Genomic DNA, 25,481 nt, shown 5'->3' with positions numbered 1-25,481 from the left:
ACTTGCCGTGTGCAGATAACGGCTTTGCTCCAAATCTAGGCTGCGGAGTTAGGGGGTAGGGGTGAGCGGGGGGGCCTGGCTCACTGGCGGAACAGCTGTACCAGTATAGTTTCTCCAAACAATCCTCCCCCTATCGCACACTGTCACCGTGCACCTCTTACACTCCAACAGATGTTGTGTTGTCATATTCGTGCTCCCGTTTGGGTATGTGTGTGTGTGTGTGTGTGTACCAAATGTCCCCACAATGTGATTTGACCATGTGGGGACCGTTTTTTCTGAACTGCTCTCCTGTCCAGTCCTGTTCTCTGAGCTGCTGGATGCTTGTTCATCATGGCTGAAACTGGGACACACAAACACACACACACACACACACACACACGCACAGATTTAAAAATATTTCTTTGTGGTGACTCTCCATTCATTCCTATGGGAAAAACCCTAATCCCAACAAAGACGTCCCTAACCCCTACCCAGCCCTAACCTTAACCTTAAGTAATCAAAAACTGCTAGACTATTGGAGATTTTAGTTTTTTAATTGCAGTCACAGGTTTCTATAAAACTGAGTTTGTCAAAATAACAGGTTTTTATCACATTGTGGGGACTCTCCAATAATTTCAGTAGGCAACACCCTAATCCCAACTTTGACAACCTTAACCCCTACCCAGCCATAACCATAACCTTAAGTAACCAAAAAATACTAGAGTTTTGCCGTTTTTATTTTTTGATTGCATTCACAGATTTTTATAAAACTGAGTGATTTTGGTTTATTTTGTGCGGACCAAAGGCAATGCGAAATTGTGGCGATATTTGGGCCCCACAACAAACACACACACACACACACACACACACACACACACACACACACACACACACAAATACATTCATAAACAGCTGAATCATGGTTCCTGCTTCTCCATGGATTTCACGGCTGCCCGAAGCCTTTTGCTTTCATGGCGGGCTCCGTCCACATTTAAAAATTAATTAAGAATTAAGTTCTGCTTTCCCTCTTAAACGATGCTCCGGAGCCTCTGCGTCTCTTCCTCGGAGTGAGTGCTGGGTGATAAACAGGCCACTGCGAGTGAGTGGGCGGAGTCACGGATTCAATAATGAGGTAATATCCTTTATTTAGTGGGAGGCAGTCCGCCTTCCACGGCCGACGCTGACGCCCCTCACGTCTCTAAGGCGCAGCATGACAACCACCCCCGGTCCTCAAACGTCATCTCCCTTCCCTTGCACCCCCCCCCCCGTTACATCCGTGTGACTGTGTGTCTGTGGCTGGCACTGTCTCCCTGCTGTATCTGTATCCGGTGAGCTATGCCTGGGCAGGTCTGGGCGGGGTGGGGGGGTGTATCTGGCTGGAGGCACGCCCTGCCCTCACGCCCGGTTTCCGTTGCCAGAGCGTGTTCAGCAGCTCTGCTGAACACGGTGAAAGCCTCCTGTATTTCCGCCACGTGTCTATCAGCTGCTTTCCTGACCCCTTTTACACAAAATGACCCCCCCCCCCCCCACATTCAGCTCTGTCGAGCCAATTTAGGTACTCCAGCAGGACCCCTCTTGAGATTGGTGCCCCCGCCCTCAGCCCCCACAGTGCTACTGATGAGATGATGCATTGTATCACCTCCCTCGCAGTCAGAGACGGGCCGCGAGGTGGGGCGGGGGGGGGGGGGTATGCGTTCATGTGACTCGCCTTTCAGATGGATGGACATGTTTAGGATCGCAAGGACACGGTGAGGCGGTTACTGGCGTTAGCGGCGTGGCCCTCACTCCGGACACTGGGGCTGTTGTGTGTTCCGCTCTCTGACAGACAAGCTCAGGTACAGCTGTTGTCACGGTCAAACTTCCCACAACCATATTCGGCATTTACCGTATTCGGGTTTCTGGAACTTTCTACAGTCCTATTTTTTTTTCAGGTTACTTTAGCATTGATCTTTGATATCCTACCCCCGCCCTCCCCCACCCCGAAAAGCACCTTTCCCATCCACATCACACTGACAGCACTGATGCGGTGAGTGTGACCTTCACACAGCTCCCCCCCCCCCCACTCTCCCTCCTTCCTGCTGAAACTGTAACATGACAGAGTGAGTAATACTTTCTCCTGGGTCAGCATTTTTTAGATGCCCCTCGCCCCGGCAGTGAGACGCCAGGGGCCGCCCAGTGCAACAGAGTGATGAGCAGCAAGGCCAGTTCAACATACAGGGGCGGAGCCACAGGGGACTGACTCCAGCTGAGAGCTGATTGGCCCCTGGAGTGCTTGCTCCCATGTCATTTCAACATATATCTTCAGCTAATTAGGTTGTCTCCACTGTATGAGTTAACATCCCTTTTATACCCCCACCATAAAAGACCCTAGAAACACCCCTGAATAAAGCGATGAAGGCGTGCTGGGGATGGTTCAAGAAACCGCCAGGTTAAACGTCCATGTGCAGCTGCCTTCAGAAGATCATGTTTCCCTTTGAAAAAGTATGGCCGCCTTGTTTCTCGAACCTGGTTTGGATCCCAGCGAACAGCACGACCCCAAAGCAATTCAGCAGGGGGCGCACATGAGCTGCCACCACAAAACGCTGCAAGTGTGCAGCAGGGGGCGCACATGAGCTGCCACCACAAAACGCTGCAAGTATGCAGCAGGGGGTGCATGCAAGCGGCTGCCACAACATGCTGCACGTGTGCAGAAGGGGGAGACGGGAGCTGGTGTAACGGCTCCTTGCTGTGGGGAGAGTCTCTAATAAGGACGACTGAGGCAGTTATAATTGTCCCACAATAGCTCCTATTTCGCTAAACGCCCCCCCCCCCCCCCCCCTTTGCAGAACGAGTTCCTTAATGCAGCAATTAGAGTCACATTCTGCAAACGTATGAAGTCATTCAGCATTTTCCAGGTTCCTCTCAGCCATTATCTTCCCCCGACTCGTGCTGGATAATATAAATAAATAAGGTGTGGCTTTTGTCGTCCGCAAAGACCGTCTCTTAAAAATAAATCTTTGCTGGAATGGCTTCCCGTTCCATTTTACTTATCCTGCATGGAGAGTGCGGGGAGTGCCAAAGTGGTGACATGAAATCGTTTTGAGAACCCCTCTTTGCATTTATGGGGGTGGGGGGGGCGGTGGAGTGGGTGACTCTGGTGAATTTCAGGTGATGCACTTTCTGCCGATGGCCTGCCCTTGATCCCCAAACCCCTCCACGCACCCATGCGCCCTCGGAACCATCCCCATATTTTAATCACGTTACCCTTATGTGCCAACGGCTCAACAAACCCAGTGAGAGTCACCTGCAGGCAAGGCAGCCGCAGTCGTGGTGGATGCCTGCAGCTGGAGGCATGACCTCACCATCCTATAGAAGCTTCCAATCGGATTCTCCCTCTCAGAAGAGGCGTACTCCGCTTTGTGGAGCACGTATGTCGCTTCTTGCCGATTGGTCTATTACTTTTTACCCTTTTACTGCTCGTCCCTCAGCAGTCTTGGTGGGGATTCTGACGACGCTTCCAACCCACAATCTTATCTCCCGTTATGAAGTAACTCATGTATCTGCAGGCTAAGGACTGTCAACGGGAACGTCGGCGCATACATGGTGCCACAAGGAAGCTCAAGACTGCATCTGCATAATTACTGCGCGTTAACTGCCGATGAATTATTCTGTCACCGAGTTGCATTGTCGTCTGTGTCCGCTGGAATGCCCACGTGCTGGTGGGGCCAGGTTCGAGTACCATATCTGCCTAATTTCAGAATCACAAAGCAGTTGAACTTGTCACCTGGCACAATCGAAGCAGCCTGAAGCTGCTGCCGGCCGTTATAACAACAAAAGCTTTGTGTATGTTTGACGGTCGGGTGGCAGGTAGAGCTGGAGTGTCAGTTCAGCACAGAAAAGAGCTCCCTCTGCTCACGGTGACCAGGGGCTGAGCCGCGTAGATAGGCTGCTAGAACCTGAATCTCTACGCCTGTCTGTCCCTCGCTGGGTCTGCCTGTCAGTCTGCACTGAGGTGGCCTGGAATTCCTAAACACTATGGCTTTGCTGACTTTTCTGACTGTGTAACGCCCCCTCTTCCAGGAGACGAAGGGCACTCTGTACTTTCATAAACATCGCCAGCCACAGCGCTGTAATCGGCCTGCCGTGTTGGCTGTCCGACTCGTGGAGCCAATTAGCTCCACGCATCCTGTTTGATCGCATGCGCGCTCACCATGGATGGATGGGCGACTTTTTCGTGTCACATGCTTGCTGACTTGAGCAACGCCAGGGAGCAACAGCGTGAAGAAGTTCTGCTGGCATATGAGGTGACATTGACAGCGCTGTCGCACGTCACGTGTTTGTGTGATTGGGCTGCGTCCTGTGGGGGCGCCTCACATCTCCTGACGCCTCCTTCACGATGTCACCAAGTGGCTCTGTGACACAGACTCTGTGACAGTGTGTGACACTGATTGCAGACCCTCTATGCTACACACTACCAGCTTGTTTAGTGGGAGGCTGCTTAGGTAAGTGATGTCCCCTAGGGGGCGGTGTAGAGCTTAATAGGGAAAGGATCTGTGCCAGTGTTCGGAAATGTATGGATTCGAATTCCATGGTGGGGAGTCTCACCTGAGACCATCAACCATAGAGAACCAAAGAGACTTAGGGGTGGGACAGCCACATTAGCTCATGGGGGGCTGGGTCGTGGGAATGGGCGGGGCTACAGTGGCAAGATGGGCAGCGTGTGAATAATGCATGCTCCCCTTTCGGGGTCCGAATCAACGTCCCACTTTAATTCCATTAGGGCTTTGCTGACCTCAATAAGGGACCCATTTTATTGAACCCCCGCCAAGGCCGCTCGGCCGGAGCTGCTGCACCGCAGGGAGCTTTCCTAGGACCTGGGGTCCGTGTTGAATGTAACAGGCTTACATTACAGGCGTACAGGATCGCATCGTGAAGTATGGGCCATTAAAGCAGCGTGTGTCTGATGTGTGGCACTCATATGGCACATTAATGTATCGCTGTCATATCATTTACTCAACCCCAAATCAGATATGAACAGGTCCAGGTGTGAGAATGAGCCTCGGCGATGCAATGTGAGCGGTCTGAAGGGTCTTTTTCACAAAAATAACTAATAACCAGGAGCAATAAAATTATCCATACATCTGTACATTTTCGAATCACAGGGTTGTGGGGGTTGAAAACCAATAATAATAATAACAATGATAACAATAATAATATCAGTTATAATTAACAATGCAGAGAGGAGAAACAGAGGACTTGCTGGGGTTCTGCATCTCAGTGATGTCCGTTGCAGGAGGATCCGGAAGGCTGTGGTGTCGGCTCCCACTGGTTAATAATAAAAGATCCCCCATGGGTCAGGGATCCAGCCGGATTCTCAACGTGAGGCTGTGGAGGAGAGGGCTGAGGGGGGATGTGGTGATGTGGTGGGAACGCAAAGTCGCAGGTTCTCTGGTTAGGGACACGGAACCGGCTTGCTCCCGATGGCGTCTCCTTGACTTCCTGATGGCAGCTTCACGTTCGCCTCCTTGTTTGGCTTCTGGGTGCATCATTCCGCGTCTGGACCCAGGAACGTCAAATCCCTGGGAAGCTGCTTTGTTTTGGCCCGTTATTAAATCTCTTTACAGATATTCCCCATTTGCGGCAGAGGATTACCCCAAGTCCCAGTTTAATAGCTTTAATGCCAGCTATAAATGTCAGAGTTTTATCTCTGGTATATATTTGATCTTAAGTGCCTCATGTAGAAACTCTTTCCATTTCCTCGTGTACTCTATAGTGTTTACGCTCGCCTCTTTCTTCTTCCTGTTTGTGTATTCCTTCACGTTCGGGTGCTCACGTCTCTTTAGGCCTCACAGATGTTAGACGTCCCCCCCGAGCCCTGTTATCGTCACGGTGATGAAGTGTCACCCGAGTGACCTCATATGGGAGACAAGTGTCTGCCTTTTTGATTTGGTAAAGAGCCTCTGTTTTTGATTGGCTTGCTGCAGATAATTTGTTCGACACTGATGATTCACAGTGTACTAGTGTACGTATTGAGTGTATATAGGGATTAATACCCCCTTAGTGAATCAACAATTTGACCAGTGTAAATGGCACAATGGTTCTGTCATCCAGAATGTGCAGCATGCAGCCAGTGAGAACCTGCCTTTCATTTCGCTCATGCCTCCATTCCCATTGGCCTCCAACCGGCGGTACCCTCACCTTTCCATTCTCACCTTGACAGCCTTTTTACTCTCATCAGGACCTATTTTCACTCACACGGTCCTTCAGTATGACATCATCTTTGCCATGTGGCTGTTTTTACGTTTCTGAGCTGGGGACAGCGAGCTGGGTGCAGCTGGATGGATTTCTTAGTGTTTCTCTTGGCTGTGAAATTACTGCAGTTACTTAATTATGTGCAACCATATTAAATTTTTATGAGTCCCGCAAATAGCTCAGGATAGAGAAGAGCTCATCAGTGGCCTGCACTGATAACCCAAAATGCATCTTCATCAGGAGAAGGTCATGCATTTGGGGGGTTGACCCTTTCGAGGTGCCAGCAACCAGTATTTGACGTGTTTTGGTGTTTCTCCATCTAGTTGGGGGATTTTCTCACACATGGCACCTCCCCCCCCCCCCCCCACATACACACACGCATTTGTCTTCATATCCTTGCAGGGTCCATCCATGTATTTCTGTATATATAATCGTAATCCCAACAATGGCAATCTTAAACCCTGCCCAGTCCTAACCTTAACAATAAGTAACCAAACTGAATACTAGATATTTGACATTTTTAGCTTTTTGAAAAAATGGTCCCCACAATGTTAAAATAAGCTTTTTCGCAATGTGGGAAGACACACACACTCATTCTCCTCGAAACCGTATCAGACACTGGGGGTCAAAAAGCCCAGAATCTCCTAATATGTATCTTTATTGTGGATAACCTTACTCCATGACCTCAGAAATCCACACCTGTATGTATGAGTAAACTCAAATACTCATAAAGGCATATGGGTGCATTCAAACACATTCAAAGGTACACACACACACACACACACACACAGGGAGAGTTGGGGGCCTTAATACATGTATCCTTACACAGAAATGATATTTTTTTATATCAGTCCATAATGATGATTATCAGTCGATAATTCAAATCAGCATTCAGGCTCCATTCCTGATAAAAATTCCCTAATGATTACCTAAAGAGATTCAGAACATGAAAAATGGTGACAAACTGAATGGACTGCAAACTTAAACCAAATTTTAATAAAAAAAATAAAATAAAAAAAAGTCATAGCACTAACACTTGAAAATGCCGACAGTATGTTTTTTTGCTGAGTTTTTTTCTCTTTCACTGCTTGTTACAGGGGGCTGGTTTGACATTGCTGATACAGTTGTCACCCATCCCATAGTGAAAAATGAAATGCTGTGTCCCATTTTTAAGCGGTACAGGGCGTGATTTTTTTTCCATATTTTTTTTTCAGATTGAAAGAGGAAGCACTAATTGCTGGTCTGTGTGTCCTACTGGATGGCAGTAAAATAAATTAGTACTATTTCCAGGTTTAGTTGGCACAAGGTTTCGGCAGAGTTTGCGATAGACATCAGCAGTCTGTTGCGTTTTATCCTTCAAATTGTCAACGTACCTCCACACCACCAACGTCTTTTTACCTTGTTTATCCACAATATCTCCTCTATTAAAAGATGTGGCTTGTGAGCGTTCGCTTTCTTCACTTGAAGTTCCCTCTGAGGGAGCGCTTATCTCTTGCATGATATTAACTAAACAGCAAAATATGGTGTGCTACACTAACTCAACCAACCTTGTTGGGCAAAGGTTGTCTGTTCTTCAAAGACTACCATATGATTTGCTGGAATTGTTTTAATTTCTGTGATGTTATAAGCTGTTGTGTGCTAGCAAACAATGTTACGGCTGGGTAGGGGTTAAGGTTGTCAACGTTGGCATTGGGGTTTTGCCAAATTAAGTGAATGGAGAGTCTTCGCAAAGATATAGATACCTAATCCTTGTGAGTGAGTGTGAGCCTGTGTGTAGCTTGTGAAAGCTGGAGGTAATCACGGCTCCGTCTTGCTGGCTGGGTATCTTCTATGACCCTCCCTTCTGAGCTCCAAGCACAAAGAAGGAACAAATGAATAATAAAAAAAAAAGAGGTAGAGGCAAGGCGTGAGAAAGCATACCTGGCCCGTGCGCTGCCTCCCCCAAACACACAGCGTTTTGGCAGAAAGCCTGGTGGTCCGTTCGCGCTGGCCAGAGGGTTTATTAGCACCTGAGCCGCATGGTAGTGACAGCCTGGGAATTCAGAGCAGGGCCGACTCGGTCAAACCGTGACATCGTAAACCCCTCCTCAGGACGCCAGCTGCCTGGCCCCCAAACGGTGTACAGAATGATTCCTTAACGAGTCCTCATTTTGTCTTAGTCTGAGGTGCTTTGCCATCAGCCGGGGACTGGTGAGGCAGTTTAATGGTAAGTTAAACCTGTGCTCCAGCTTCTCTCGACCACACACTAAGCCTGTTTCTGCTCTATGTTGGAGGCAGGAAGTGACATCACACCACCCACCTTGCACCGTTCCAGTCCAGAGGAAGTGTCAAGGAGAAAAGCATATCACAGCATATTTTTGCCCCGGAGATGTGCTGGTTTTGATTCCTAGGTGATAAAAGATGATTCACTAGGCACAGTACTATTCCAGAAGGACACCTCTTTGCATATTTTTTTTAATAGCATCCCAGTCAAAAGATTAGAGGCAGTTCAATAGCATGGCATAAATATTAATATCAGTGTCAATCTATGTTATTTTGGGGTGTTGAACTTCTCCGGTACTTCGTCTAAGGTTGGATTGCTCACTGAAGAGGTTCACCATCGGTTCACCTTTTTTGGCTCGTGATGGTTGTAAACGACTTCTGAGAGGATCAGAGGGAGACTCTGAGAATGGGGGGAGCACTTGCAACTCAGAAGGACGTTCTTGAAAGGCACGGGAAAATGAAACCTGAATATCAGCCGGGGGCTGTGCGGAACGTGCAGGCTAACTCTAATTACCTCACCACAGATTGGCCTCTACCACCTCGAGGCCTAAGCTGCCTCCCACTATCCCATAATAGAGCTGCCACCTGGATACCTACAGATGACCTCAGAAATCCCAGTTTCTCAGGCCTGAAGAGCTTGGCATGATGGGGGTGCGTGGCTAAAAATTATTACAGGTCCATTGTTGGATCTGTGCCAGGTACTAAAATGCTTATTCGCCAGGGAAACAGTTTCATCTGGAACGGCCCCCGTTCAACCCAAGGCCTGGCGGAAGGGAAGGGAATTAATTTTTGTCCACTTCTCTTGGAAGGTGGTTTAGTACAATGTTTGAACAGAAGGACCCGCTCTAAGGAGGATCTTCTGCATTTTCTCTTGAAGCAATTGATTTGAAGAAGCATGTCTATTGACAGTTTGTCGGTTCATTTCATGTTGCCTTTGGCAGGTATGGTTACGTAGACTACAGACTCCTGAAGAGAATATATATTGTTTTGTGTGTCATGTCTTGAGATCCTCATTCACTTGCCCATTAATCCCAGAATGCCAAGTGGTTCCCCTCAACAGGAGAGGGCTTAGCGAGCAGCTAAACAACATTCTTTCACCGTTACCTTGGCGTCGAAGGTATCTCAGGGGTTTTAATTACGCCTGTGTGCTACATGTAAGGTCGGATTAGTGTTCCCGTAGCTAAGCTACCGCGGTAAGTTTCTTTTTCCAATCATAATTGCCGTAGCCATGGCTGGAACTTGACGATGGGAGCTGAAACTCTGGTTCAGTATTTAGCCTCGTGAGTTCCCTGGCAGTAAGTCAGGTGGCGACCGTGTTTGATAGCATGCTGTAAATTACACTGTATCCGGGTAAATAATTAATTATGGCTTTTGTGTGTTATTGTTACCTTCTCCCCTGTAGCGCCTTACGATATAATGTGACACTTAATTTGTAAGCCATTAGGAGGGGAGGGAGGGGGAAAGAAAATTCTCTTGACGTTTTTTTCATGAGCAGCTGGAACAGAAGAATAAGAAGAGGCAAGCAGAGTGTGGCTGGTTGTTTTTGTTCTCTGTAATGATCACAATCAGTGACTGCGGCGTCTCCGCCGGCCATCCACGCCTACCTTTGTGTGCCCATAATGTGCTGCCCGTCCCCCAGGTGTAATTCACATAGCTGTCACTGCCGGGTGAGTGATGAGGAGCCTTTCTGGAATAGGGATGCCTTCGGGGGGCCCGGTCCACCTGGGGGCGCTTCAACAGGTCGCAGTCTCTCACGGCACAGAATCGCTAATTAGCTTAGCAGGCGGTCGACTGACATACCATAGTCCGGCCGGCAAATTTGCAGCATCATGCAGTCTGTTTTTGCACATTTAGGTCTGGGGTTTTTCGAGGATCTGAACCACCAACCATTGCTCAGGTTCTTATCCACCTCTCTTAACTGCTACGAGGTAGATAGAGCTTGTTATCATGCTGGTTGATAACGAGTTCACTTTAAATGTACGTCCATAGCCATGGTATTTGCATTTTGTCGTGCATGCCCCTTTAAGAAAACATATTTTCTCTGTTTTTCTGAATGATTTCGCTCTGAATTATTTTACTCTCCTTTGGGGGTGGGGGGGGGTGAGTAAGTTATTCAGGCCCAGAGGTACTACCCCCCCCCCCCCTCCCCACCGTAATGTTTTATTTGCATTCATAATTGGATTTGAAAAGTGCGTAATTTTGCCATTTCTGCTCAATCAATATGTGTTCCTGCCGGAGTGGCTATTTCCTCTTTCTTGCAGGCATTAATAATGGGGACAGAATGTGCCACCTTTAATTGTAGATGTTATTAAATTGCAATCAGCATTAATCGATATGGCAGAGGGAGGCTTCAGTGCTATATAATCAACTGAAACGGAACTTGTGAAGCGGCCGAAGATAGCATGGGGCGTCGCCTTCACTTCCAACCGCAATTCGCCAACCATGAGTTGGAGGGAATGACTTGTGCTGGGGTCGTGGTTACGGATTGTGGCGATGACTGCTCCGCATCAGGTTCTGTGGATGAAGGCTGTGTTTCGGCACCAGGGTCGCTTCTAGAATGGCGCTGCTTGGCAACTCTCTGTTGGGATTTGAAGAGCTCGGGAGTGGAGGTGCGGGTGCCTTTGAAGGCGCTTTACCTGCATGTGATTATTTGGAGCTGCCCTCGGGAGCCTGGCTCATGCTTTCTGTTTGTCTCATTCGCTTTGTTATATTTTTAAGATCTGCTAGATGGTTCCCTGCATGCTTTATATTGCTGCTATATTAAGTCAGGGGTAGAGGTGGGTACTGTAAACTGGCTCTTTTTTTTTTTTTTTGGTTGTGTTTGTGTGGGAGGCCAGCAGCATGATGGGAAGCGGGGCTCGCTGGGGCCGTGGCTTCTTGGCCGGGCTTTGCAACAGACTGCTCGCGGAGATGTTTTGCTGATTACTGAAAAACTGACTCCGTGGAATCTGGCAGTGCTGCAAAGGCTTATGGGAGGGCAGGATCTGGACTCCAGCGAAGGTCAAGCCCTTCCTGCGCTATCAGGAGATAGCAAAGCCCTGGGGTAAAATGAAAAACAGTCTCTTTTTTCATGCTAGGGTCACTGAGTCCCCATCTTGTAGGTGTGATAGTTCGGGCAGGATGGGCCGCTTCTTGCAGGGACAGGGGTTTCATTATCCACGCTGCCTCTGGCTCCTCTCCGGATCACTGATCAATCCCGAGCATTGCTTTCCGACCCAGGGACGATGAGCAGATATTGACATGGTCAGTGTATTCAGCCACTTGGCAGCATTCCTGCTTTATCGCAGGCCCTTTTCCCAGGAACCGAATGCTCTCGCTTTGGCTGATACGACCCGGTGGGAGATAGCTTTTTTCATGTGTTTTCTCCAATTTGTGTCCTGTACCGGGGGTAACAGAGGTGTGGATCAGCCTCTGGAAGCTGCCAACCAGCCTGTAGCTTTCTGTCCTGATAATATCCCAAAGTCGGCTGGGCGGAGAACTTGTTGACCCTCTCAATGCAATGAGCTCAGTGGAGAGGCACCGGCTCCACCCATGGTGGGATTACATTGCTGTGTTTGGCTCTGAATGATGACATGATGTTTATTCACATAGACTCGTGAGTCCTTCCAGCATGCTACAACATGCTTAGGTCCCATCATGATGGTCATATTGTATTTATGTAACATGATTATCAAACCCTGTAACTGTAAGCCATGAAATTAATGAAGACTCTACTCTGTGGATTAGCCTGAGGCTGACTTTTGTTGTGTTATATGAGGTTTTCTTCTTGGGGTATTTCAGTTAAGGTTACTGACCTTTTCCATGCCTTTCTGAAGAGGTTGCAGGTAAAGAATGTCTTTCTAGTCGACCAAAGACTTGCGGGACAGTTTGTAGCTCTGCAGTGACACTGTGTGACTTTACTTCCTTGTTCCATTCCCCAACTTTGGACTGATGCGATTTCCTTTCCTTTGTTTCCCTTTCACCCTCTCTCCAGGAAAAGAAGAATATGTAGCTACCTTCAGGGGCTCTGAATACTTCTGCTACGACCTGTCCACGAACCCCATCCAGAGCAGCAGCGACGAGATCACGCTCTCCTTCAAGACCCTGCAGAGGAACGGACTGATGCTGCACACGGGCAAATCGGCCGACTACGTCAACCTCGCTCTGAAAAACGGGGCGGTCTCGCTTGTCATTAATCTGGGCTCGGGGGCCTTTGAAGCCCTCGTGGAGCCTGTCAATGGGAAGTTTAATGACAATGATTGGCATGATGTCAAAGTAACCAGGAATCTACGTCAGGTAACGGTGCAAGGATGATGGGAAGCAATGAATGTATTTCCAGATAGAAATGCTAAGCTTGATTGATGGGAACCTAGTGAGTGAAACTCTGAAGTACCTCATTTGAGCAGGGGCATATCTAGACCAGTAATCTTGGGGGTTAGGGAGAATGTTGTGCCAACAGGTGGCTTGGAAGAACCATTCAGCTGGGTTAATGATGATGGCTTTTTAAGGAATTCTGCTTGGAGGCTAGTGGAGCCTCGGTACTTCGATAGCATTTAATGGCAGAATGTTTCCAGTTGACCTGGATTTACCTGTATATCTCCGCTAGACAAATATAAGGGACATAGAATCACCTAGTTATAAACTGGTCATTCTTTTAAATGCATGATGCCCCCCTCTGCCAGATTTTCCTCTTCTAGGTCTGTCTTCAGTCTGACATTTTTAATTATGTCTTTCCACTAACGAGCGGCAGAACTTTAGTTTCGACCTCTGTGCAATTAGCAGATGCTTGCCGGTGACCTCCGGGTCTTTGTCTCAGACATACTCTCATTGGTCTGACAATGTAGGGCTTTGTCGGGTCCGAGACAAATTGTGCCAGTATTGAGGACCAGAAAGGCTCTGTCAGATTGGGAGCTTAAAAAAAGGTTAAAAACATGAGGAACTTGACAACTGTCAAAGATCGGCTTTTATCGGTCAACTTTGATGTTGTTTTTATCAGTTGCTGAGATGCTTAACATTTCTTAGCATGAGCTGCTCTGTTAGCATAAGCCTGTAGCTCCAGGAACGGAATGGGGAATACCCATCCTGAATCTCTCCCATTATATCATTCCAGAGATGTTATTAATGTGTCGCCTTGCTGTTGTCTGGGTGACAGCAGAACAGTAACAGGTACAAATAGGATAGTGGATTAGAGAGCTCCCTCTAGAGGTGTGGAGGTCTCTGAAAAATCCACCTCTAGATTTGTTCCTGCTCAGATGGTGGGAAAATACCATTAATTAGGAACAAATCCAGAAACCGAGGGAATGGATTCTTAGAAGATGGGCTGACGTTAAAAGCAGCTCAGCCAGCGAATGAGGGGATGGTGTGAGCCAGCGTGCAGAGTGCTTATTCAGGTGCATGCCCGGCAGAGACGCAGCAGAGTTCCATTTACCCATTCTGTGTCAGGTTCTGCTTTGCTTTGTCCCATTGCCGTCAAGCGGTCCTAAAGTCCATCATCATGGCCCCCGGCCGGAAGGCGCTGGGGGGGTCGCCGGGGCTCCCGTGCGCTCTAGCCAGCCCCTGGGTCGAGCGGCCACCTGCACAGAACCGATGGCAAATTAACTAGAAATGACAAAACAAAAAACAATCCAATGATGGACGAGAAAGCGTCCTTTCGCCGGAGAGGGTCTCCTGATGTGCTCTGGGCATTTCCTCCTAAGAGGCCCTGCCTTTGATGTCTGTCAGTCTCATTGGGGATGGATGTGTTGCTAGAGAAGTTAAGTCCAGTCAAAAAAAACCATGATGATAGCTATACAAGATCCTGAGGGGGTCGGAGGTCTCGCTGCCAATCGTGAGGCCGCCAGGCACTCCTTATCAGTCTGCTTCTTTCCCGTAAAACCTCCTTTTTGCCCATGTTACTAACATGCTTCGGAAACTAACCCTGTCATCCATGGAATGTGTCATTCTACTAACCGTTTTTTGCCCTCTAACGTCCGAGGAGATGATGTACTAACCTGGTAGATGACCATCATATCTTTTTTGAGTGACAGCCGTTATTCTGTTCACAGTTTTTTATTTTCCTTTCTCCCCCTTTTCCACAAAGCACTCAGGCATTGGACACGCTATGGTAAACAAACTACATTGTTCGGTAGATATCATTCTAATTGTTTCTTAGTTTGGGTTTGCCGTGTGTTCTTTTTCTTTTTTTTTTTTCTTTTTTTTTTTTTTTACCGTAGACATCATTAACCAAAAAAATAACATAAAGGAACTGCGGTTGGTACACTTCTGCTACTTTTTCAACTCTTTTTTTTTTCCAATTTTGTCTTCTCATCTGTTGGTTTCACCTTCCTTATTTCCCTCCCCTTCCTGTTTCCTGTCCACTTCTGTTTGGTTGACCCCTTAGGAGCATCGTTTCAAGCCTTTTGCATCAAGGAGTGGTTCACGAGGAGGACGCTCCTGGCTGGCTGGCCCCTTTTCTCATTGGCTCAGCCAGTTCTGCCCCCCTCCCCCATTCACCCTGCATGGCATGAGTTCTGATTGGCTGCCGCGCTGATGGCCCAGCTGCTCATTTGTCTACATGAGACATGTGCTTGTTGTTCATTGGCTTTTTCCCCCTTTGGTCCCTCCTCTTTGTTTTGACACCGCCATCATGCTTGTGCATGCACATGATGTGGTGTCCTGTCCCGTTTTTCCTTTTAACACATTCTGTTTGTCAAGTTAACCGATTTTGTGAGGTTTTCCTTTTGCGTGTACGCATGCAAAAAGGAAAACAAATCCCAAGGCATGATTTGGTTTACTAATTAGCCCGATTTGTGGTTTGTGCCTATAATTGCCTGCGCTTTAACCCTAACCCAGACGCACGCCAAAATTTTATTTTTCGTTATTTTTTTAAGTAGAAAAAGCTAAACCTTACTAATATGTAAGTTAAAAACTAACCTAGAATACATTCTACTAACACCATTTTTGTGTCTGCTAAATTACTTTTGAGTTGCAGTAGGGACAATACTAACACTATAGTCTGGGCAATCGGTAACTAACCGGATTAGTGTCTCCACGGTGGACTAGCAGACTAGGAATTCAATATCAAACTGGGCAAAAAGAAAAAAAAATCAAATCCAGAAAATTAATTAAACAGACATGAAAATGGGTTTCAGACAAAAAAAAAAAAAAAAACTAATCGAAAGATGAACGAAGCTCGTTGGTGAGAGCAGGAAAAACACAGAGAGGCAAATTTTTGTTATAGGTTCTGAGTAGCGTGTCCTATCCCTGTGCTTTGTCGCCTAGGTAACAATATCTGTGGATGGGATTCTGACCACCACGGGATATACGCAGGAGGACTACACCATGCTAGGGTCCGACGACTTTTTCTATGTTGGAGGCAGTCCCAGTACTGCAGATCTGCCCGGATCGCCCGTTAGCAACAACTTTATGGGTTGTTTAAAGGAGGTAAACACCAGAACGTTGTGTGTTCTTTCCCTCCCCTCACACCCCTTCCCTAACCAAACAATGAAAATGCAAATAGACGTACTCTTTCTTGTAGTTTTGCATGCTTTACACAATAGCTTGAGCAGCGGTCCTGTCGGATTTCTGTAGGAGCATTCCTGTTTGCAGAACACCTCCCTTTCAAGTGAGACTCCAACTTGCAAAAACAATAAGTAAAAAAGTGCTAGGGCGAAATTCCTCCCACTTATTGACCTTTTCTTTTCCTCTGATGTTGAAAGTTGGTGATTAAACCTCACATTTTACTTAAATGAATGCTATTATGTGATCTGACACGTACTATTTCTTTGATGTCATCCATAAATCATTTTGCAGTCAATATAACAGTGTGTCACAATAAGTGACTTATTATGTCGGAGGGGGAAAAAAATCCTGTTTCGCACGTATTAGATGGTGAATCACATTGTTTTGCAGTTTCTGAATGACAAGCAAGCTATTTGAACAACAAACAATAAAAGACGCAGGTGTTGGATGTATATGGAGGGAGTGTGTGATAGGAGTGTGTCCTCCGGTTGAAGGTAATGTACAGCTATCTAAACTTCTACCCAGACTCAGCAACTAAAAAATGCGTATTGATCAATTCAGCTCTAATAAACACAGGAAAAATACTGCACAGGTCAAAGACATTAATAAACAGAGCTGGCTTACAGTATATCATGAGGCCAATTAGAATCAGAAGAATGGTGCTATAGGTCTAATATATTTCCTCACATTTATAATAAATGCTATAGATCTACTGTTACTTTATGTCTTTGTATAGAATTGCAACCCCACTCTATTGTGAAGTATACTCCGGACTACACACTATAGTGTTATTTTTTGCCTTCATGTAGGACCATAGCCCCACTCTATTTACTCTGCTGTGTACTCCATTCTATACTCTGCATTGTATTGTAATCGCATTATATGTGTTCTGAAGTGCACTCCGAAGTGCACTCTGTGACAAAGCACAGCAGTGTTATGCTCGGGAAATCTACACATAACAATGAGCCTTAGACAGCAGTTACTGCTGCTCATTTGCAGTCATTATATTTTTAAACAAGACCTATAAAATTTGCATTTGATTTTTTAATGGCGACTGTGACCTGGAATATACACACAGGAAACAACTGGACTTTGTGAAGCAAATCCAGCATTTTATCCCTTTAATTCCTCTGTCTTCCCTGAAACCTATTTTTCTGTTTGGAGATGCCCTACATTCCTCTCTGCACCCTTGGCTGATGGGTTTGTGCACTTGGTCTCTCCTGCAAGGTTCTGGACTGCCTTAAGGGTCTGCGTAATAATAATAATCATTATAACTGTAATCATCATTGCCAGCGTAAATTCAAAAACCCTTTTTAATTATTGCCAAAGTATTGCCGTCTTTTATCCTTTTTTATCGGACATCTCTGCTGACCACGTTCTGCCCCAGACAAGGGCGGGTATCAGTGCGCCCTCCGCTGACAGGCCGTCTGCTTAAGCTCGCGCCTCCCCACCTTACACCGCTCCGTGGGGGGGTTTCCTGTCGTTAGGGGAGCAGGGAGGCGGCCCAGGCTGACCACGGGAATGATTCAGCGAGCTCACACGCCACAGAGCACGGTCAGTGCACCTTCTGGAAGTTTCTGCACATTGCTGCACACGAAAGGTCCTTAAGAGTGATGGTGTATTCCACAGAGCCCCCGGGCCAGATGGGTCTTTTTATATGAAATTTACATGCATGTGTAAAATGGGGGGAGCAGCTTCACGGCTGCCATCTGTGTGGTGTGGTGTGGTCAGCCGTACCGTCGTATGTATGTGTGTGTGTGTGTGTGGGGGGGGGATGTTAGGACATTCTGACATCGCAAAAATCATCAGATCCGATTATTCATCCCCCCAGCAACCACTTGATAGTTTGTTCCTTTTCTCCCAGCCCTGATTGGTTAGTATGACAGGACATCCCCATCATGCCTATTGATGCCATCACACCCTGACAACAGTCGCCAAGGAATCGGCATCCTGGCGGGTCACACCAATGACAGGCTGACTTGGTGCCAAGCACGCACGCCGGGTCACATTCCAGATCATGGAGGAGATGATGCACTGTGCTAATTTGCTAATGGCTCTGGGGGTCTCAAGGCTAGCATGCTATCTGGGTATCGATTCCATGTCACACCTCACCGCGGCTATTTACTGGGCAGATTTACGTTGTGTAGACGAAGCCCCGGTAATGTAATGTCAGTCTGGCGGCAGTGGCTGCTGTTAGCACCTGCCGGGCCCTTTGCCAGCACCGGGCCACGCTGGTGTGTCAGGCAATGCTGTAGGTCTAAGTTGGGGGATTGAAGGGTTCATATACAGCCGAACTTGATTACCTCTTTCCCCGTTTTAAACCAAAGCATCTCAGCCATCGTTTTGGCTTACACACTAACTAATCTGTGGAAGGATCTAGTCTATATCTATTTATCTATACCAATGTATATCTATTAGAGGATCTATGTGTTGTGGTCTGAGGTGTTCATTACTGTCCCCTGGCAGATGCCCATGGCTGAGGGGGCAGGTTGTGTGTGGCATGCTGTGGGGGACCCTGGGGACCCTGGGGACCCTGGGGGACGCTTCCCTTTGTTCGGCGATTGTTAAGCCAATTTACTTGCCTCTGACACAACGGGAGTGTCAGCAGTAAAGAACAGGAGATAATTATTTGTCCCTGTTGTCATCCGTCATCCTTTCGGGGGAGCAAAAAGCCGGGCATTATATCTACTTAAACTCATCAATGGAGCGAGTTTCACAGGAATGCTGCCAGAGACCGCCTCTCAGAGCCAGCCCTGGAAAATGGCGAGCTGGCCTCCCATGCAGCCGGCCTGGCATCCCGGCCCAGGGAAGGTGTCCGGCGCCGGTCTGAGGCGGCGCTGGAAACAAGGCGGTGGCTGTCTGATTCTGATTCTCCTCACAATATTTGTTTTCATCAAATCATGAGTCATGTACGCTGTGATATACAGCTCTTAGCAACAGAGAGACTGAGATGACCAGCAGAAATGGATCATGGTTTCCTAGTTGTTGCCCCCCCCCCCCCCCCCAAATCATGAGGTGACCAATTGTCAGTCCAGCAGTCTTTTACATCTGCTGAGCCAGAAACCTACATGATGCGAATGTGAGGATACCGACCGAGTCCGGCACGGCTCACCTCCTTCGCGTGATGGCCGATATCCGACCGCCGGCCGTGACGTGGAGACACACCCCCCATCTCCGGGGCAAGAAATGGCCGTTATTAATGGGAAAGCTGATGCGGAAGCATACGCGATTTAACCGCGGATGTGCTGGCCTGGCAATGTATGGATTAATCCATTAGCAGCGTGGATTAATGATGCCCACAGAGGCGGCACGCGGACAGCCGCTCCCGTTAAAACCCTGTAAGAACCGCCTTTGAGTCTGAATAGACTCGCCGAGGGTGGAGAGTAATTCCTGTGCCGTTCTAACCGCTTTTAATTTCACTCTCCGTGTCTGAAGCACCCTGGACCGCTTCAGTGCCGGCGTCCCTTTATGTGATTTGGCAAAGCTGCCGGCTCCAGGGGAGGCCCGGCCGTAAAACCGTACAGGTAAACAGATTGTTGGGTCGATTATACGTGCTTTATGATTAATACTCAGCGTGCCCCATAAATATTTAATAGTTCCGCTTCGTTTTCGTGCTGCCGCGTGACGCCGCCGCCCGCGTTCCGCCGACGGGCCCCCCGTCTCCCGCCGGGTCGTTCGGCCGCGAGTCCGGCGCCGCTGCGCTCAGCGTATCTCTGTCCTCCAAATAAGAAAAAAACCTGAAAAAAAAAAGAATCAAATGAAAGGAAATGTGTCAGATGGCCACGCCGTCTCCACGCTGCTCCAAGAGGCCGTACTGGTCCTCCTCCCTCGCATAAAGACATTTAAACATGGCTGTTTTATTTATCCCTGTGGGCCTCGAGATGCCTCGCCTTGCTACCAGACCGGCTCCTTAAAGATCGATTTTCTGTATTAAATCGGGAAAGCTCCACAGCCTTTTCTCTGCCCGTTTTCATACCTCCCGCTCAGAATTTGTAATGGTAAGAAATTTGGGGATTCAGCCACACCTGCCCTCCTTTGGAGTTAAGAAAAATCCAGTATGCTTTATATCCATGAAGAAGACTTTTAAATATTAATTTGGCCCGTGTGCCCGGCGGATCAGGTGACCTGTGAGTGTGGGTGGAGTTGATTAATGTGGACATCAGGGGATGGTTTTGGGAGAGGTGCATCCATCATGCGGGGTGCGCCTTTCAGCCTGCAGCCTGCGCGGATGGCTTGCTCAGCGCTTTCCCAACACCTGCGAGGCGTGCAGATGTTGAATCTCATCCGAGGACGCCTGCTAAACGGGGAGGTGATGTCAGATGCAAGGGCCCGACACGCCCTTATACAAATTTTGCTGTGTTTTTCCCTTGTGTGTGTCCCACAGCTCACAGGCAATATCTCTTAGAGCTCCATCAACGGTAATCTTTCTGAACCTCCATCGCTGTCTTTCTGTGACATCCAGGTGTCACTCGGAGATTTCAAATGAACTGAAGTCGAGCGGTTTTTTTTTTTAAATAAACTTATTTTGGGCCAAAATATATCAGGGAATGTCTTAGTGGAGGCATAAAGGGCCAGTGCCCTGGGATCAGCTGTGAGCTGAAGCGAATTGGCGACGAAAGGCTCTCCAGGCAGCGCCCAGGACCCCGGCGCTGTGAGGATCTGACTGCATTCTGTGGCCCTCCTGCACTAGGGCCATTTGGCTCAGAAACACCCTCCCTCCTGGGGCTGGGAGTGGACAAGGTTCCGTGACTGACATTAAGCTCCACTAATCGGTGAGGGCAGCAAGAGGGTAATGGCTCGGGAGCATATTGGGGGAGGGGGGGAGGGTAGCAGGTGATGTTCTGCTCAGTTAACCAGGGAGGGCGGGAAGGGGTGAATGGAGAGGCCCGACTCCCGTGGTGAGCAAGAACCGCAATGGTAGTATGGCAGAAAGCGCTGATAGCTCCTAAACAAAACAATACTCATGACAATGCCACACCGTTACTCCAGGGGTCAATGTTGCATCACTTAACTGTGCCAGTAACGCATCTCTGGTCACCGGGGTAACAAAGAAGCAACATTGCAGACTCAACTTTATTCAACATGCCCTAGGGGTGCAGGAATATCTCGGAAACCAGTTTTCTGTGCAGAATAGGGTTAAGTGTTTATTTTAATCACCGCTCCCCCTCCCCCAACAGCACCTCTCTCCAAATATACAGAGTCGAAAAAAGGCTCTTGTGTTTGTGCATGGATTTGAGAGCCATGGAGTGTGACTTTCATAGCTCACCCTTCCTTAGTAGGGTTTTGACTGCAGAAGGATTACTGGTGACTTACTGGGGATGTGGCATATCTTTGTTTGCCAGTTTGTTTTTATTTCTGAAAGATATTCATCAGAACAGTTGATGGGTTTTTTATGTAATAGGAGGATTTGAAAATGATGATAACTGATAAAAATGTAGGTGTTTCCTAATGGGGAAAAAGGTGTTCTGCATACAGGGTTTGCAGGGATCGCGCTTCGATGATGCTTTTCACATTAGGAAGTGTGTCAATGCGCCGTCGTTTCTCGTTCCTCTCGCGGGGCAGGTTGTGTACAAGAATAACGACGTGCGGCTGGAGCTTTCCCGATTGGCCAAGCAGGGCGATGCCAAGATGAAGATCCACGGGGTGGTGGCCTTCAAGTGCGAGAACGTGGCCAACCTGGACCCGGTGACCTTCGAGACGCCTGAGTCCTTCATCACGCTGCACAAGTGGAACGCCAAGAAGACAGGCTCCATCTCCTTCGACTTCCGTACCACAGAACCCAACGGCCTGCTGCTGTTCAGCCACGGCAAACCCAAGCAGCCCAAGGACAACAAGAACCCCCAGACCCTTAAGGTGGACTTCTTCGCCATGGAGATGCTGGATGGCCACCTCTACCTGCTACTGGACATGGGCTCTGGCACCACCAAGACCAAGGCCATCAACAAGAAGGTCAACGATGGGGAGTGGTACCACGTGGACTTCCAGCGGGACGGGAGATCAGGTATGAGGCCGTCTCTCTGCGCCAAGTCAAACTGGAACATTCTCTGCCCCTACCACCTTCACCTGATACTTTATTTATTCGCTCGACAGACTGCCCCCCCCCGGGCTGGTTAACCGTCCTCACAGCCTGACATGTAGGCCAAACCTGTTTTGCTCACTGTTGTTTTTCCCTGGAGCTGGAGCCCCCCCCCCCCCCGCAATTCTGTGCATTGTTCCACCTGGATCTGTTCTCAGATCCTCAGAGCCCCACCTGGACACCTTTCTTAGTGTGCATATGACTTACCCTCATTCCTGAAACGGGACAAGGGTATCGACCCGGGGCTGTAACAACCCACACGTCCTTCCTGGACCAGGCGTCACATCAGTACTTAACACCAACCACCCCCCCCCCTCACCCCCACCCCAACTCAGCTCCTCCAGCTCCTCTGTCTCCCTTTGCCTCCCCACACCCCCACATTCCAGTTTCTCCCCAATTTGCCTCTCTTGCCTGCAGTCTGTTACCGTTTCCTTGCTGATTTTATGATTTCCTTGCCATTTTACCACCCTGTTGTCTGTCGGTTCAGTTACATATTTGGGCTAAATATCATGCCCCTTTCATGCGCATATAAGGTGGCCCTTTCGTGCTGAATCGCACTATCCGCCGCTGTAAAAGCTGCGTCTGCCGGCGCTGCCGTGTGCGTGCAGCTGAGAAGCGACCCCAGAGCCGGTTTCCTGTGGGGAGATCATCCTCCTGTGTGATCACGATTTGATAATGCGCGCCTTTTCTGGCAAGCCTACGTAACAGAAACAAGCAAGAACGCGAAAAGTGACAATTATGAGAAATAAAACTAGCTGAAGTGGGTGATTCTGGTAACTGTGTGGAGGTAAAGGCAGCTCTTCGAGGACTAAGATAATCGCCTCTGTTTTGCATCATTATTTAAAAGGGTCTCTGCTCTTCTGTACAGTACAGCTACCTGCAGGCTAAATCCCCATCCACACCCTTCCAGCCTCCTTCCTTTTTACCTTCTCATTGTCTGTGACGTTCAGATCATTTAAGGTTTTATTTTGTGAAGTCAGAGTGCAAACCGTTTCACCTGTAGCTGCTGGCAAGTAAGACATTTACATCAGACAGCATTTGGATGACAAAGTAGTTCGAGTGACAAAGACCAGCTCATTCCTTTACGTTTAGCGACACCTAGTGGCAATAATATAAAACGACTGTCACCACTGTCCTGCTCTTCTATTGCACATGCAGAATTGATTGTATTCCGTTTTACTCTAAGATAGATACATTTATTTCTCATTGCAGCAGATTCCTGTGCTTTACCATATATTTACTGCATTTATTGCTTCTGAAAATATGTAAAAAAAAAAAAACAAAATATGGTCTGCAATGGACTGGTGTCCTCTCCTGGGTTATTCCCTGCTTTGCCCCGTAACTTCTGGGATAGGCTCCAGGCCCCCTCATCCCTGCATAGGATAAATGGGTATGCAGAAGGGATGAATGGATGGATTATAGGGTGCATGCAAATTTAAAAATTTAAGCGTACGTAATAAAAAAAAAAAGTTAGAAATAGAATGGCTTTAAAGGAATAATCACCGTGTACAATGATAGAATGGCAGACATAATAATACAATAACATTAGATAATAATATAATAGTAATAATTATTATATTATTGTCTAATAAAAGGGGGGTGGAAGGAACTGGTTAGGAAGGACAGAGGGGGCTGGTGCACCGTGAGAGGAAAACAGCAGCACAAGTCGGGTTGTCAGGACTTCGCTTCAACAGACAAATCATGGGATACATTTGAGTACCAAGCCCCCCCTCACCTGAGCTTAACTTGCTCAAGGTTATTTAATATTCTGGTTTGTGTTTGTTGACTAGATTTCATGCTTTTTGGTGTTAGGGTACAGTATGGTATGTTACACGGTGTTACAGAGAGTATGGTTAGGCAGTGTTTCGAGCTGTTTCGGAGTATATGGTTGCAACATGAATTTTGTGGTACATGGTCCTTTTAGAGTATATGGTTACAGTCTGATGGACTGTGGCCTTTTGTTTTGTACTTCTTTCTGAATGTGTAGGTAAAGTGCATTATTGTTGCGTAGTGTGTGGTACTTTAAGAGTATATGGCTTATGGTTTGAAACAAACTTTGCTGGTGCACAATACTTTATATAATTAAATGCTATGTATAATTCATCGCTAACGGATAATTAAATGTCAAGACTTGCAGAAGCATTTACTGAAATTAATGATGTTTATATATAAATATATACAGACGCTCCTCTACTTACGAATGAGAACATTTCAAGTTACATTCATAACTTGAAATGTTTGTAAGTCGTTATTCAACATCATTTTAATACGCAAGTACAAAGCACTAGGATGCTGGGAGTACGCACGCTACGCTGCTGCGCGACGGGAGTAGCAGCCAGAAGTCGTACCAGGCGGAATTGGCACGCAGAAACAAAAAATTATGTTGCGGACAGGAAACAGGAGCCCAAGGAACACAATTTGGATGTTCAGTCCTCTTCATTCATATATCTGAAAGTTTGTAGGTAGAGGAGTGTGTATATATATATATATCCATCCATTGTCCAAACCACTTATCTTTCTATGTCGCGGGGGGAGGTGTCTAAAGCCTATCCTGGAAGCTACAGGCACAAGGCAGGGAACAACCCAGGATGGGGGGCCAGCCCATCGCAAGGGACAGTCACACACCATTCACTCACACCTATGGGCAATTTAGGATCTCCAATTAGCCTCAGCATGTCTTTGGACTGTGGGGGGAAACCAGAGTACCCAGAGGAAACCCCACAACGACATGGGGAGAACATGCAGACTCCACACACATGTGACCCAGGTGGAGACTCGAACCCAGGTCCCAGAGGTGTGAGGCACCAGTGCTAACCACTGCACCACCATGCTACCCCTTATTTTCATAGAATTTTATGCAATTCTTATATATATATTTTTTTGTCCTCAAAATGCATGTTTCATTTAAAATGTTTATTATATATACAGTAGAACACTCGGATTGTGAATTTTGAGTGAAAATTCCGAGCATATGGGTGACCTTTGGTGTGCGTTTAAGATAGATTAAGGAATATCTTGATTTCCCACCTCTGATTCTGAAATCTGGCATGCCTCAAACGTGTCACTGTGTCATGAAAAGCACACGTCACATTTGTGCGTTCAGCTCACAGACACTTCAGCTCCTTGCCCCAGCAGTCCTGAAAATAGCTGTCTGATGCGGCCAGGAATGAGAAATAAATCCCAACACCCTATATACGTCTCACTGTTTTACCTAACCCTCCCGGAGTCTGCGCCGGCTGAGTTGCCATGGTAACCAAGGTCTGTCTCTCACAAGACACGTTCTACCGAATAGTGTGGTAATGACATTTCAGCCCCACCCCTCATCCCTAGTGCCACCCCCCCCCCCCAAAACACACACACACACACACACACACACACATTCACTCCAGTAATCGAGAGTCTGGGCACTGACACTCAGGCCCCCGCAGAATGGGGGAAGCAGGGGAGGATGAGA

The 25,481-nt window shown here is 47.6% G+C and overlaps 1 protein-coding gene across 20 annotated transcripts in view; it reads left to right on the top strand.

Annotated features, from left to right (window-relative positions):
• LOC111848816 (neurexin-1a) overlaps positions 1–25,481 on the top strand; it is a 249,977-nt gene that overhangs the window by 72,347 nt on the left and 152,149 nt on the right. For 12 of the 20 annotated variants that reach the window (XM_023821107.2, XM_023821118.2, XM_023821115.2 and 9 more), the window contains 4 exons: positions 12,446–12,747; positions 14,531–14,554; positions 15,712–15,873; positions 21,514–21,952. In XM_023821107.2, the coding sequence (XP_023676875.1) occupies positions 12,446–12,747; positions 14,531–14,554; positions 15,712–15,873; positions 21,514–21,952 (927 nt within the window). The remainder of the gene's footprint in view (positions 1–12,445; positions 12,748–14,530; positions 14,555–15,711; positions 15,874–21,513; positions 21,953–25,481) is intronic. The other 8 variants (XM_023821125.2, XM_023821124.2, XM_023821123.2 and 5 more) reach the window with 1 other exon arrangement.

Source organism: Paramormyrops kingsleyae, chromosome 3 (assembly GCF_048594095.1).
Source record: "Paramormyrops kingsleyae isolate MSU_618 chromosome 3, PKINGS_0.4, whole genome shotgun sequence".
Taxonomy (NCBI): Eukaryota; Metazoa; Chordata; class Actinopteri; order Osteoglossiformes; family Mormyridae; genus Paramormyrops; species Paramormyrops kingsleyae.
The sequence above is the reverse complement of the archived record's forward strand: the minus strand, read 5'-3'. Positions and strand labels throughout refer to the sequence as shown.